Raw genomic sequence first — 14,416 nt, 5'->3', positions numbered from 1 at the left:
TGTCCGTTGGTGCGTGTAAATTTTTGTGTGTGTGTCTCTGTGTCTGTCTATCTGTAAAAATGTCTATGTGTATGTGCAACTGTCTGTGGAAATCATCACCATGAATTTGGTATGTCCTGGAACTTAAAAAAAAGAATTGGGAAAGTAATATGGCTGTGAACTTTTGTCTCAGATTTGGTTCAGTGGCAGCATTCTTGACTGAATCAGGAGTTTGTGTGTTCAAGTCGCACTCTTGAGACTTGAGCATATAATCTTGGCTAACACTCAACTGCAGCATTTGGGGAATTTTGCATTGTTGAAACTGTTGACTTTCGGATGAAATGTTAAATTGAAGCTCCGTCTACGCACTCGGGTGGTTGTGAGAGGTCCCAGAGCATTACTCGAAAAAGAATAGGAGAGTTGCCCCCGTGTCAATATTCCGAAAAATGTTCGCAAAACTCCCTGAAACCCGATGTGTTTGTGTGTGTCTGTGGAGGTGGAGTTGAAGCCCAGATTCTCACATAGACAGAATCCAATCGCTGACGGCACCAGGATGGCCGCGTGGTTAAGGCGTTGGGCTTAAGATCCAATGGGTTTATACCCGCGAGTGTTCGAGCCCCACTCCTGGTAATTACTTTATTAAACAGTGATTTCTCCCATTGTGCTCAGTGATAACTGATTTTCATCTGTTGCATTTGCATTTTTCTGCAGCTCGGTGACAATCTGAGCAGATAATGAAATGAAATTGTGAAATGTATCTGTATCGCTCAGTCTCTGCCTCTCGCTCTGTCTTTAGAGAGCTGTATATGTATTTGTGTGTTTGAGTCTTTGTCTCTCTCAGTCTGCCTCTCTCTGATTCACTCTGTCTGTCCCTGTTTCTCTGTTTGTCTCTGTCTCTCAATCTGTCTCCTTCACACGGTATCCAGTTCTGTTCCAATGGGATTCTGTCATACTCTCTGTCTGACTGTCTCGTTCTTTCCCATCATCTCTGCCTTTGCCTGTCTCTGCTCGTCCCTGTCTCTAACCTGATGAGTATTTCCATCATTTTCTGTTGTTGTCTCGATGTCTCTCTCTCTCTATTTATCTTTCTCTCTATCTGTCTCCCTCTTTGTCGCTCTCCTTGTCCCTGTCTTTCTCTCACTCTTTCCCTCCCTCTCTTCATAAATCACACAAACACATCTCTGTATATGTATGTGTTAATCTTTGCCTCACTCAGTCTGACCCTAACTCTCAGTCTCAAACTTTCTGTCTCTCTCTGTCTCTACCTCGCTGTCAGTTTCTCCCTGTTTTGCTGTTTGCCTCTCTGTCTCTCAATGTGCCTGTCTCTTTCTCACGGTGTCCAGTTGTGTTCCAATGGGATTCTCTCAGTCTCTGTCTGACTGTCTCACTCTTTCCCATCATCTCTGTCTATCTATGTCTCTTTCTGCCTGTCTCTCTTTGCCTGTCGCTGGTACTTCCTGTCTCTAACCTGCTGAGAATTTCCAACATTTTCTTTTTATTTCTTTGTCTCTCTGTCTATCTGTCGCTCTCTCTCCATCTGTCTCTCTCCTTGTCACTTTCTTTATGATTGTCTTTCTCACACTCTTTCTCTCTTTCTCTTTATAGATCACACACACAGATCTCTTTAGATGTATGTGTTTGAGAGTCTTTTTCTCACTCAGTCTGCCTCTCATTTTCAGTCTCACACTTGCTGTCTCTCGTTGTCTCGATCTCGCTGTCTGTCTCTCCCTGTTTGTCGGTTTGTCTCTGTCTCGCAATGTGTCTGTCGACTTCTCATGGTGTCCAGTTCTATTCTCAGCTCGAATATTGCTTTGACAAAACCCACGCGCATCAATTCCTCGTGGGAAAGTGGTGAATATCCCCGCCTCTCACACGGGACACCACGGTTCAGTTCCCTAACGGGAAGCCTGCATTTTACAAGAGGCAGAATTTTGCTTCTGTTTCTTGGTATAGATTCATATTAAAAAGTTCCAGAGCAATATAGAGCAGCAAAAATACAGCCTCTTCCAGATTTTTAGCAAACGGTGACTTTTTCACGATTCTGTGGCCGTCTGCTGCACAGAGATGATTGGTTGAGTTTTAACTGAGTAACATTTAAAAAGGCAGCGAACCAGTAGACGTGGCCCATTGGTTAAGGCCATAGACGAAAAATCAATTCGGGTTTCCCCGCATAGATTTGAATCCTGCCGACTCCGTTTCTCAGCATATTTCATTCTGTTTGACAATTTAACGAGGGCCCTGCAAACCTGATTCTGAGATAGACGGAACAACGTCCCACACCTTTCAATGCCGCCGCTGTTTTCTTTCTTTCATTAATCTGCAATATTCACGAGACATACGGATAGAAAATCGCAAAAATCAGCCAAAGTTACGACAGTGATTCAGCCTGTCGATCCCTCGAGATGTCTAAGGCATCTGTGCATGTCCGTTGGTGCGTGTAAATTTGTGTGTGCGTGTCTCTGTGTCTGTCTCTCTATAAAAATGTCTATGTGTATGTGCAACTGTCTGTGGAAATCATCACCATGAATTTGGTATGTCCTGGAACTTAAAAAAAAGACTTGGGGAAAGTAATATGGCTGTGAACTTTTGTCTCAGCTTTGGTTCAGTGGCAGCATTCTTGACTGAATCAGGAGTTTGTGTGTTCAAGTCGCACTCCTGAGACTTGAGCATATAATCTTGGCTAACACTCAACTGCAGCATTTGGGGAATTTTGCATTGTTGAAACTGTTGACTTTCGGATGAAATGTTAAATTGCAGCTCCGTCTGCGCACTCGGGTGGTTGTGAGAGGTCCTTGAGCATTACTCGAAAAAGAATAGGAGAGTTGCCCCCGTGTCAATATTCCGAAAAATGTTCGGAAATGCTCCCTGAAACCCGATGTGTTTGTGTGTGTCTGTGGAGGTGGAGTTGAAGCCCAGATTCTCACATAGACAGAATCCAATCGCTGACGGCACCAGGATGGCCGAGTGGTTAAGGCGTTGGACTTAAGATCCAATGGGTTTATACCTGCGTGGGTTCGAACCCCACTCCTGGTAATTACTTAATTAAACAGTGATATCTCCCATTCTGCTCAGTGATAACTGATTTTCATCTGTTGCATTTGCATTTTTCTGCAGCTCGGTGACAATCTGAGCAGATAATGAAATGAAATTGTGAAATGTATCTGTATCGCTCTGTCTTTCGAGAGCTGTATATGTATCTGTGTGTTTGAGTCTTTGTCTCTCTCAGTCTGCCTCTCTCTGATTCACTCTGTCTGTCCCTGTTTCTCTGTTTGTCTCTGTCTCTCAATCTGTCTCCTTCACACTGTATCCAGTTCTGTTCCAATGGGATTCTGTCATACTCTCTGTCTGACTGTCTCGTTCTTTCCCATCATCTATGTCTGTCCATGGCTTTGCCTGTCTCTGCTCGTCCCTGTCTCTAACCTGATGAATATTTCCATCATTTTCTGTTTTTGTCTCGATGTCTCTCTCTCTATTTATCTTTCTCTCTATCTGTCTCCCTCTTTGTCTCTCTCCTTGTCCCTGTTTTTCTCTCACTCTTTCCCTCCCTCTCTTTATAAATCACACAAACACATCTCTGTATATGTATGTGTTTGAGTCTTTGCCTCACTCAGTCTGACCCTCCCTCTCAGTCTCAAACTTTCTGTCTCTCTCTGTCTCTACCTCGCTGTCTGTTTCTCCCTGTTTCGCTGTTTGTCTCTGTCTCTCAATGTGCCTGTCTCTTTCTCACGGTGTCCAATGTGTTCCAATGGGATTCTATCAGTCTCTCTGTCTGACTGTCTCACTCTTTCCCATCATCTCTGTCTATCTATGTCTATGCCTGCCTGTCTCTCTTTGCCTGTCGCTGTTAGTTCCTGTCTCTAACCTGCTGAGAATTTCCAACATTTTCTTTTTGTATCTTTGTCTCTCTGTCTATCTGTCGCTCTCTCTCCATCTGTCTCTCTCCTTGTCACTGTCTTTATCATTGTCTTTCTCTCACTCTTTCCCTCTTTCTCTTTATATATCACAAACACAGATCTCTTTAGATGTATGTGTTTGAGAGTCTTTTTCTCATTCAGTCTGCCTCTCGTTATCAGTCTCACACTTGCTGTCTCTCGTTGTCTCGATCTCGCTGTCGATCTCTTCAAGTTTGTCGGTTTGTATCTGTCTCTCAATCTGTCTGTCGACTTCTCATGATGTCCAGTTCTATTCACAGCTCTAATATTGCTTTGACAAAACCCATTCGCATCAATTCCTTGTGGGAAAGTGGTGAATATCCCCGCCTCTCACACGGGACACCACGGTTCAATTCCCTAACGGGGAGGCTGCATTTTACAAAAGGCAGAATTTTGCTTCTGTTTCTTGGTATAGATTCATATAAAAAAGTTCCAGAGCAATATAGAGCAGCAAAAATACAGCCTCTTCCAGATTTTTAGCAAACGGTGACTTTTTCACGATTCTGTGGCCGTCTGCTGCACAGAGATGGATGGTTGAGTTTTAACTGAGTAACATTTAAAAAGACAGCGAGCCAGTCGTCGTGGCCCAGTTGTTAAGGCCATAGATTAAAAATCCATTCGGGTTTCCCCGCATAGATTTGAATCCTGCCGACTCCGTTTCTCAGCATATTTCATTCTGTTTGACAATTTAACCAGGTCCCTGCAAAACTGATTCTGAGATAGACGGAACAACGTCCCACACCTTTCAATACCGCCGCTGTTTTCTTTCTTTCATTAATCTGCAATATTCACGATACATACGGATAGTAAATCACAAAAATCAGCCAAAGTTGCGACAGTGATTCAGTCTGTCTATCCCTCGAGATGTCTAAGGCATCTGTGCATGTCCGTTGGTGCGTGTAAATTTTTGTGTGTGTGTCTCTGTGTCTGTCTATCTATAAAAATGTCTATGTGTATGTGCAACTGTCTGTGGAAATCATCACCATGAATTTGGTATGTCCTGGAACTTAAAAAAAAGACTTGGGGAAAGAAATATGGCTGTGAACCTTTGTCTCAGCTTTGGTTCAGTGGCAGCATTCTTGACTGAATCAGGAGGAATCATTTTTGATGCAGCGTGTTGTTGTGATCTGGAATGCAATGCTTGAAAGGGTGGTGGAGGCAGATTCAATAGTAACTTTCTAAAGGGAATTCGATAAGTACTCTAAGGTGGAAATAGCACGGTTCCGAGAGGAGAACAGGCGATAGCTCTGTCAAAGAGCCTGCACAGGCACGATGGGCCGAATGGTTTACTTCTGTGCTGTATCATTCTCTGCTTGGCCCTCGGCCTCCTACTTCAGATTGGAGCAACCCCTTGGTCATTTTACTGGAGCCGGTCAACCAGTGGCTCATTTGCTCCTCCATGATGTTTCCGTGTAACTCCTAATCCCATCTTCAAACCGGGAGCCAAAATCCAAATTTAACCCGACCGTTTATCATCCCTTGTGGCATGGTCCACATCCACCACCTCTGAAATGATTCACAACATTTAACGTGTCTTTTACAATCTGCTTCTTGTTGCATGTCCGATTCTGAATGGGTGGCTCCCATTAAACACTCCGTCACCACCTATCCCGCAGGCTATAAGCTCATCCCCGACTGTCACTTAGTGGCTCCCATTAAACGCTCCCTCAACACGTTTCACGCAGGTTCTAGACAGACCCCGGCTCTCACTGAGTGGCTCCCATTAAACGCTCCCTCTCCAACTATGCCGCAGGTTATAAGCTCACCCCCGGCTGTCACTGAATGACTCACATTAAAGGCTCCCTCACCACCTATCCAATGAGTTATAGACTCACCCCCAGCTCTCACTGAGTGGCTCACACTAAACGCTCCCTCACTACCTATCCCACAAGTTATGGACTAACACCCGGCGCTCACTGACTGGCTCACACTAAACGCTCCCTCACTACCTATCCCTCAAGTTATGGACTCACCCCTGGCTGTCATTGAGTGGCTCCCATTAAACACTCCCTCACCACCTATCCCACAGGTTATGGACTCACCCACGGCTCTCACGGAGTGGCTCACACAATACTCTCCATCACCTTCTATCCCACAGGTTATGGACTCACCCCCAGCTCTCATTAAGTGGCTCTCATTAAACGCTCCCTCACCACCTATCCCGCAGTTTATAGGCTCACCCCCGGCTCTCAAGGAGTAGCTTACACTATACGCTCCCTCACCACCTATCCCGCAGTTTATAGGCTCATCCCCGGCTCTCAAGAAGTGCTTACACTATACGCTCCCTGACCACCTATGCCACAAGTTACAGACTCACCCCCGGTTCTCACTGAGTGGTTCCCATTAAACACTCCCTCACCACCTATCCCGTAGGTTATAGACTCATCCCTGGCTGTCATTGAGTAGCTCCCATTAAACGCTCCCTCACCATCTAACCCACAGGTTATGGACACACCCCCGGCTGTCACTGAGTGGCTCATGTTAAACGCTCCCTGAACACGTATCACGCATATTATAGACTGACCACGGCTCTCACTGAGTGGCTCCCATTAAACGCACCCTCATCAAGTATTCATCAGGTTATAAACTCACCACCGGCGGTCACTGAATGGCTCCCATTAAACGTGCCCTTACCACCTATCCAATGGGTTATAGACTCACCCCCAGCTCTCACTGACTGGCTGAGACTAAACGCTCCCTCACCACCTATCCCGCAGTTTATAGACTCACCTCAGCTCTCATGGAGTGGCTCACACTATATGCTCCCTCACCACCTATCCCACAGTTTATAGGCTCACCCCCGGCTCTCACTGAGTGGTTCCCATTAAACGCTCCCTCACCACCTGTCCAATGGGTTATAGACTCACCACCAGCTCTCACTGAGTGGCTCACACTAAATGCTCCCTCACCACTTGTCCCGCATTTTATAGACTCACCCCCGGCACTCATTGAGTGACTCCCATTAAACTCTCCCTCACCACCTATCCCGCAGTTTATAGACTCACCTCGGCTCTCATGGAGTGGCTCACACTATACGCTCCCTCACCAGCTATCCCACAGTTTATAGGCTCACCCCCGGCTCTCACTGAGTGCTTCACATTAAATGCACCCTCACCACCAATCCCACAGATTATGTACTCGCACCCGACGCTCACTGACTGGCTCCCATTAAACGCTCCCTCACCACCTATCCCACAGGTTATGGACTCACCCCCGGCTCTCACTGAGTGGCTCCGATTAAACACTCTCTCACCACTTATCGCGCAATTTATATACTCACCCCCAGCTCTCAAGACGTGGCTCACACTATACGCTCCCTCACCTTCTATCTCACAGGTTATGGACTCACCTCTGGCTCTCACTGAGTGGATCCCATACAACGCTCCCTCACCACTTATCCTGCAGTTTATAGGCTCAACCCAGCTGTCACTGACAGGTTCTCTGCAGTGCCGCCATTACAGTGATACTGGATACCATGACACTGTCTAATGGTCAAGGAACAACTGGACCGAGTGCTGGGAGTTGTGCCCTGACCAACATTTGTCCCTCAAACAATATCACAAAGGTGCAGTTTGCTGGTCAATGATCTCATTGCCTTTTTTAACCACCCATTAGCAGAATGGCTGCTCCATTAACCAGATAGCAACAATCGTAATATGGAGTCATTCCATATGGGAATTTTACGATTGTCCTGAGGTGTAAATAGGAGTCGATCGCACTCTTTCTACCATCAATTTTCAAGGTGACATTATGTTTAGCTTGTCATATTTAATGTTGGGATAAATTATTCATTAACTATTAGTTTATGTCTGTTCTTTACTATGGTCAGTTTCGCTCTCCTTCTCTTTTTGTGCCGAGTTCAGGCGATTATAGCTTCAAGTCTATCGAGCAAAACGCTTTACCTGCGATTCCATATTGTTCCGTATTTAGTAAAGCTCTGCTGATCTGGCAAATTGATTGGTTTCCATCAACTGATCAGGTAATGAACTCAGAAACCAAGTCCAGTCAAACTAAGACTTTGAATGGCTATGGAGGCTGGGTCACTGAAGATAATTAAGGCGGAGATAAACAGATTTTTGAGCGATAAGTGAAAGAAGGTTTCGGGGGGTTGGGCAAGGAAGTGGAGCTGATCCATGATCAAATCAGCCATGATCTTATTAAATGGCGGAGCAGGCCCGGGGGAGGGGGGTGCGGTGGGAGGCAAATTGCCTACTCCTGCTCCTATTTCATATATGCTTATGTTCTTATGATGGTAGTCTGATGTGTAATTTCCATTTTGCTCCTTTTTGCAGCGAACATCGCGGCGATTGTGATCCTGTCCCGAGGAAGGTGCGGTCTCTCCAGGTGTATCACTCGGTACCTGGTGTTCATGGCGGTGACCGATCTCCTGGTCATTATCACCGCTGTGATATTGAATAGAATTGGTGGTATCTATTTCCGGAATAGCATTCTGTCCACCACACCAGCGTGCAGCATCAGCACTGTGCTCATTTATTCATCAAGAGACAGTTCTGTCTGGTTAACGGTCGCGTTCACCTTTGATCGATTTGTGGCCATTTGTTGCCAGAAGCTGAAAACAAAATACTGCACCGAGACAACGGCGGCTGTGGTGATAGGAGCGGTCTGTGCCCTGAGTTCTTTGAAAAACATCCCTTTCTACTTCACGTATGAGCCATTATTTACTATTAATAAGGTGGCCTGGTACTGCAACATAAAACTTACTTTTTATGTTTCACCCGCTTGGACAGCGTTTGCCTGGCTGGACCGTATACTAACCCCGTGTGCACCGTTCCTCCTGATGTTACTGCTCAATGCTGTGACCGTCAGATACATTCTAGGGGCTAGTAGGGTTCGCAGGAGACTCCGGGCCCAAAACAATGGAGCGAGTCAGAGTGATCCAGAGATGGAGAGCCGGCGAAAGTCCATAATTTTACTCTTCACCATCTCGGGAAGTTTCATCCTGTTGTGGTTGACGTATGTTATCAATTTTCTCTGTGTCCGAATTGAAAACAATAATTATTTCAATGACCCCAAATTTATTCTGCAGGAAAGTGGAAACATGCTTCAGCTCCTAAGCTGCTGCACTAACACGTTTATTTATACAGTGACTCAGAGTAACTTCAGACAGCAGTTAAAGAACGCGCTGAAATATCCATTGAATCTAGTTGTTAAATTACTTCTATAACGAAACTAGCTATTCCAGCACTCAACCTCCATTAAGCTCTGCACTGTAGTCTTTCGTTCCAATTCTCCAAACCCGCTGGTCATTCCTATTCTCCACAGTGGAAACATACACTTTATCACCCAATTTAATGTTGTAAACTGATTTATTTTATTTCCAAGTGACCCGTCATGTCCTATGGATGCTGACACTTACCTTAGTGCAGTAAGTCAGTTGTATCTTTAGGAATAACTTGGTTTTTGAGGTGGATGCACTCAGCCGTGGTAGCCCTCTTGCACCTCAGTTAGAAGAATGTGGGTTCAAGTCCCATTACAGGCTGACCCGCCAGTGCAGTACTGATGGAATGCTTCTTTGTCAGATGGTGCTGTCTTTCAAGTGAGACTTTAAACCGAGGTTCCGTCTTCCCTCTCAGGTGGATGCCAAGGATCTGAGTGTATTATTTTCAAGAAGTGAGTAAATGTTCTGCCGATGCCCTGACCAATGCTTATCGCTCAACAAATATCACCAAAACTGATTATCTGCGCCTGTATTTATTTCTCGGTAGGTGGAACTTTGCTGAGTGCAAATCCGCTGCCACGTTTCCCTGCATTACAACAGTGACTACACTTCAATATAAAGCACCTTGGAACCTCCCTGGGTGTGAAGCTCCATGGAACCTTCTTGGGAGTACATCGCCTTGGATCCTCCCTGGGAGTAAAACACTTTGGAACCTTCCTGGGTGTAAAAATTTTTGGATCCTCCCTGGGTCTGAAATACTTTGGAACCTCCCTGGGAGAAAAACAATTTGGAACCTCCCTGGATGTAAAACACTTTGGAACCTCACTGGGTGTAAAGCTCCAGTGAACCTCCCTGGGTGTAAATCGCCTTCGAACCTCCTTGGGTGTAAAACATTTTGAAACCTCCCTGTGGGTGTCAAACACTTTGGAACCACCCCCCATCCCGGGTGTAATGCTCTTTGGAACCTCCCTGGGTGTAAAACACTTTGGAACCTCCCTATGTGTAAAACACTTTGGAACCTCCCTGGGAGTAAAACACTTTGGAACCTCCCTGGGTGTAAAACACTTTGGAACCTCCCTGGGTGTAAAACACTTTGGAACCTCCCTGGGTGTAATACTCTTTGGAACCTCCCTGGGTGTAATGCCCTTTGGAACCTCCCTGGGTGTAATGCACTTTGGAACCTCCCTGGGTGTAATGTTCTTTGGAACCTCCCTGGTTGTAAAACACTTTGGAACCTCTCTGCATGAAAACACTTTGGAACCACCCTTGGTGTAAAACACTTTGGAACTTGCCTGGCTGTGAAACACTTTGGAACCTCCGGGTGTAAAACACTTTGGAACCTTGCTGGGTGTAAATATCTTTGGAAACTCCCTGGGTATAAATCTCTTTGGAAGCTCCCTGCGTGTAAAACACTTTCGATCCTCCCTGGGGATACATCTCTTTGGAAACTCCCTGGGTGTGAAGCACTTTGGAACCTCACTGGGTATGAAACACTTTGGAACCTCCCTGAGTGTAAATATCTTTGGAAACTCCCTGGGTGTAAATATCTTTGGAACATCTCTGGGTGTAAAGCACTTTGGAACCTCCCTCGCTGTAAAGCTCCATTGAACCTCCCTGGGTGTAAAGCCATTTGGAACCTTTCTAGGTGTAAAGCACTTTGGAACGTCTCTGGGTGTAAAGCCCTTTGGAACCTCCCTGGGTGTAAAGCGCTTTGGAACCTCCCTGGTTGTAAAGTTCTTTGGTACCTTCCTGCATGTCACACTCTTTTGGTCAACCCTCGCTGCAACGCCCTTTGGAGCCTCCCGATAGGTTGGACAGACAAGTTCATTACTGCTCCCAGATGAGAACAGCTTCGTTGTTCTATCCTCCTAGTGCCCACCGCTCAGCCGCAGTCCTTTGTCCGTACAGCTGAGATTGGACATTGCATCAGGAAAGGGAAAAAGATTGAAACTGCAGCGAGTGAGTTGTGTCCCGAAAATGGAATACTGTTACTTTGCCTCTAGCAGAGATAAGCTATAATTTTATTATCCCTCTTTCGTTCTCCTTTTTACCAAATTTGCTGTCTCCACTTTAAACACAAGTAGCTGTATCCATTAATGAGAGAGCTACAGGCCCGAATCTTAAACATAACACTGCCAGCTCACTTGGATGTACAAAATGGCCCTCGTTGTTTTCACTTGGAATAGCCTAAACGGGCAAGGAATAATTGCTCCATTACTGATACAGTAAATATAAGAAAATATATTCTCCATCGTTAGTTCTAGCGAAATTGAAAGAATGTTTGTACAATATTTCGCTAGAAATCTCCGAAAAATAAAACTGTAAAGTGTCTACACACAAAAGTGGGACTACATCTCGGTCGCAGCTTTTTCGTAATGTTGTTCTGTTGCATTAATCGTTGATTAATGTAAACAGCACGCACTTTTACATCGCAATCTCTGCCTGTTGTAATTTGAAGAACAACTCTTCAGTCTTACATGTGATGAACCTCCCCTATCCATTCCAGCTGCCTCTGTTCCAATGAAATGATAAGAATGTATACACTGAGACTGTGAAATAGGAACGTGAAGGGTAAGTGTTAGAGAAAACATGGTGATGTACTGGGCCAACTGATTACCAGGCACTGACTGGCACTTCTTCAATGTATAAATATACACTGTGAACTTTATGGCTTTAAAGGAATGTTTGCAATTCACCAAATCAACACGTTTCTCTTCCGTGTGCTATTCGCTGATACCAAAAAATAAATGCTTCGTGTTATTCTGGCTAATATATCATTCCTCTTGCGCGGTGCACAACAACAATAAATTACATTTATTCAGCGCCTTTAACATAGTAAAGAATCTCAAGGCACTTCACAGGATCTTTATCGAACAAAATGTGACAACGAGTCACTTAAGGAGATATTAGCGCAGGTGATCAAAAGTTTGGACAAAGAGGTAGGGTATAAAGAGTGTGTTAAAGAAGGAGAAGGCGTCAGAGAGGCGTAGATGTTTAGGGAGGGAATTAGAAAGCTTATGCCTTTTCAGCTGAAGGTACAGCTGTCAAAGGTTGAGCGATTAAGAACACAAGAAATAGGAGATAGCATAGGCCATTTGGCCCGTCGAGCCTGCTCCGCCATTTATTAAGATCATGGCTGATCTGATCACGGAATCAATTCCACTTCCTTGATCGCTCCCCATCACCCTTTACACCCTAATCACTCAAAAAGCTGCCTATCTCCGCTTAAAGATATTCAGTGACCCAGCCTCCACAGCTTTCCTTGGCAGAGAAATCCAGAGATGTAAGACACACTGAGAGAAAAATTCCTCCTTATTTCCGCTCTGAATGGGCGACCCCTTATTTTAAAACTATGCCCCCTAGCTCTTGAATAACCCACGAGGGGAAAAATCCTCTCTGCATCTACCGTGACGAGCCCTCTCAGTATCTTGTATGTTTCAATAAGATCAACTCTCATTCTTCTAAACGCCAAGGAGTATATGCCCAACTTGCTCAACCTTTCTTCACAAGTCAACCTGTTCATCTCAAGAAGCAACCTAGTGAACCATCTCTGAATAGCCTCCAATGCAAGTATATCCCTGCTTGTATAATGAGACCAAATTCGTACACAGTACTCTAGGAGTGTTCTCACCAATACTTTACACAGATTTGTAGGACTTGTCTGCTTTTATACTCTTTACACCTTGCAATAAAGGTTAACATTCCATTTGCCTTCCCAATTATTTGCTGTATCTGCATACCAAATTTTTATGTTTCATGCACACGGACCCCAGTTCACTCTGTACTGCAGCATTTCGCAATTATTCTCCATTTAAATAATAATTTGCTTTTTTATGTTTCCTGCCAGATTTTCTGTGTCCTCCTCACAATTTGCTTTCCCACCCATCATTGTATCATTAGCAAACTTGACAACATTACATGGACCCTTCATCCAAATAATTATTATAGATTGTAAATAGTTGAGACACTTGCACCGCAGTCTTTATCATTTGCCAACCGGAAAATGTTGCATTATTCCAGACTCTATGTTTTCTGTTCGGTAGCCAGTCCGCTATCCATGGTAATATATTTCCCCAAACCCCGTGCACTCTTATCTTGTGCAGTAACCCTTTATGTGGCACTTTATAGACTGCCTTCTGGAAATCCAAACACATCACATCCACTGGTTCCCCCTTTTATATCCTCAAACAACTCCAGAAAATTTGTCGAACATGATTTCCCTTTCATAAAACACAGCTGACTCTGCTTGACTTTATTATTGGTTTCCAAATGTCCTGCTATTGCTTGCTTAATAATGAACTCCAGCAATTATCCAACGACAGATATTAGTCTAACTGGTCTATAGTTTCCTGCTTTCTATCTGCCTCCTTTTCAAATAGGGGTGTTGCATTTGCGGTTTTCCAATCCACCGAGCCCTCTACAAACTCCAGGATATTTTACTAGATTAGAACCAATGCATCCAGTATCTCCGCAGCAACTTCTGTTAAGATTCTAGGATGCAGGCCACTAGGTCCAGATGACTTGTCCATCTTTAGTCGCCATATTTTACCGAGTGCTTTTACTTTAGTGATAAGGATAGTTTAAAGTTCCTCCCTCCCTATACCCCCTTGATTATTTTTATTGCGATGTTTTTATTCTACCATAAAAACCGATACAAAATATGTATTCAAAGTATTAGCCACTTCCCTGTTCCCCATTATGTTTTCACCAGTCTCATCATGTAAGGGACCAATATTTACTTTTGCTACTCTCGTCCTTTGTTTATACCTGTTGAAGCTCTTACTATCTGTTTGTTTATATTTCTTGCTAATTTACTCTCATAATCTATCTTTCCTCTCTGAGTTTTTTTTTTAGTCATCCTTTGCTGTTAAAAAAAATTCCCAATCCTCTGGCCTCCCAGTTACCGGAGATATTCAAGAGGCCAGAACTGGAGCAGCGCAGAGATCTCGTAGGAGTGTCGGGTTGGAGGAGACTACAGATGTCGGGAGAGGCGAGACCGTAGAGGGATTGGAAAACAAGAATTAATGTTATAAAATCGAGCATTTATCAGACGAGGAGCCAACGTGGGTCAGCGAGCACAGGGATGATTGGTAAGCAGGATTTATAGCGAATTAAGCCATGGACAGCAGAGTCTTGGATGATCTAAAGTTTACGGTGGGGTAGAATGTAGGTAAGCTGCAAGGAGTGCATTGCAAAGTCAAGTCTAGATGTCAAAAAGCAATGGCTCATGTTTTCAGCAGCAGCTGAGCTGAGGCAGAGATAGATTTTGCGAAGTTATGGAGTTCGGAGTAGGCGGTCGTGGTGATGGATCAGTAATGTGGTAGGG

At 44.6% G+C, this 14,416-nt stretch overlaps 1 protein-coding gene and 1 non-coding gene across 2 annotated transcripts in view; both read left to right on the top strand.

Annotated features, from left to right (window-relative positions):
- The window catches only part of LOC139254656 (probable G-protein coupled receptor 139), a 66,177-nt gene extending 57,081 nt beyond the window's left edge, over positions 1 to 9,096 (top strand). Inside the window, exons 2-3 of the mRNA XM_070873785.1 lie at positions 4,035 to 4,111; positions 8,204 to 9,096. Of these exons, the coding sequence (XP_070729886.1) occupies positions 4,035 to 4,111; positions 8,204 to 9,096 (970 nt within the window). The remainder of the gene's footprint in view (positions 1 to 4,034; positions 4,112 to 8,203) is intronic.
- trnal-uaa (transfer RNA leucine (anticodon UAA)) lies at positions 2,930 to 3,012 on the top strand. The gene has a single exon. It is a non-coding gene; the product is annotated as a tRNA-Leu (tRNA).
- Positions 9,097 to 14,416: the final 5,320 nt, after the last annotated feature.

Source organism: Pristiophorus japonicus, unplaced genomic scaffold, assembly GCF_044704955.1.
Source record: "Pristiophorus japonicus isolate sPriJap1 unplaced genomic scaffold, sPriJap1.hap1 HAP1_SCAFFOLD_571, whole genome shotgun sequence".
NCBI lineage: Eukaryota > Metazoa > Chordata > Chondrichthyes > Pristiophoridae > Pristiophorus > Pristiophorus japonicus.
Note: the sequence above shows the minus strand (reverse complement) of the source record. Positions and strands in the feature narration are given on the sequence as shown.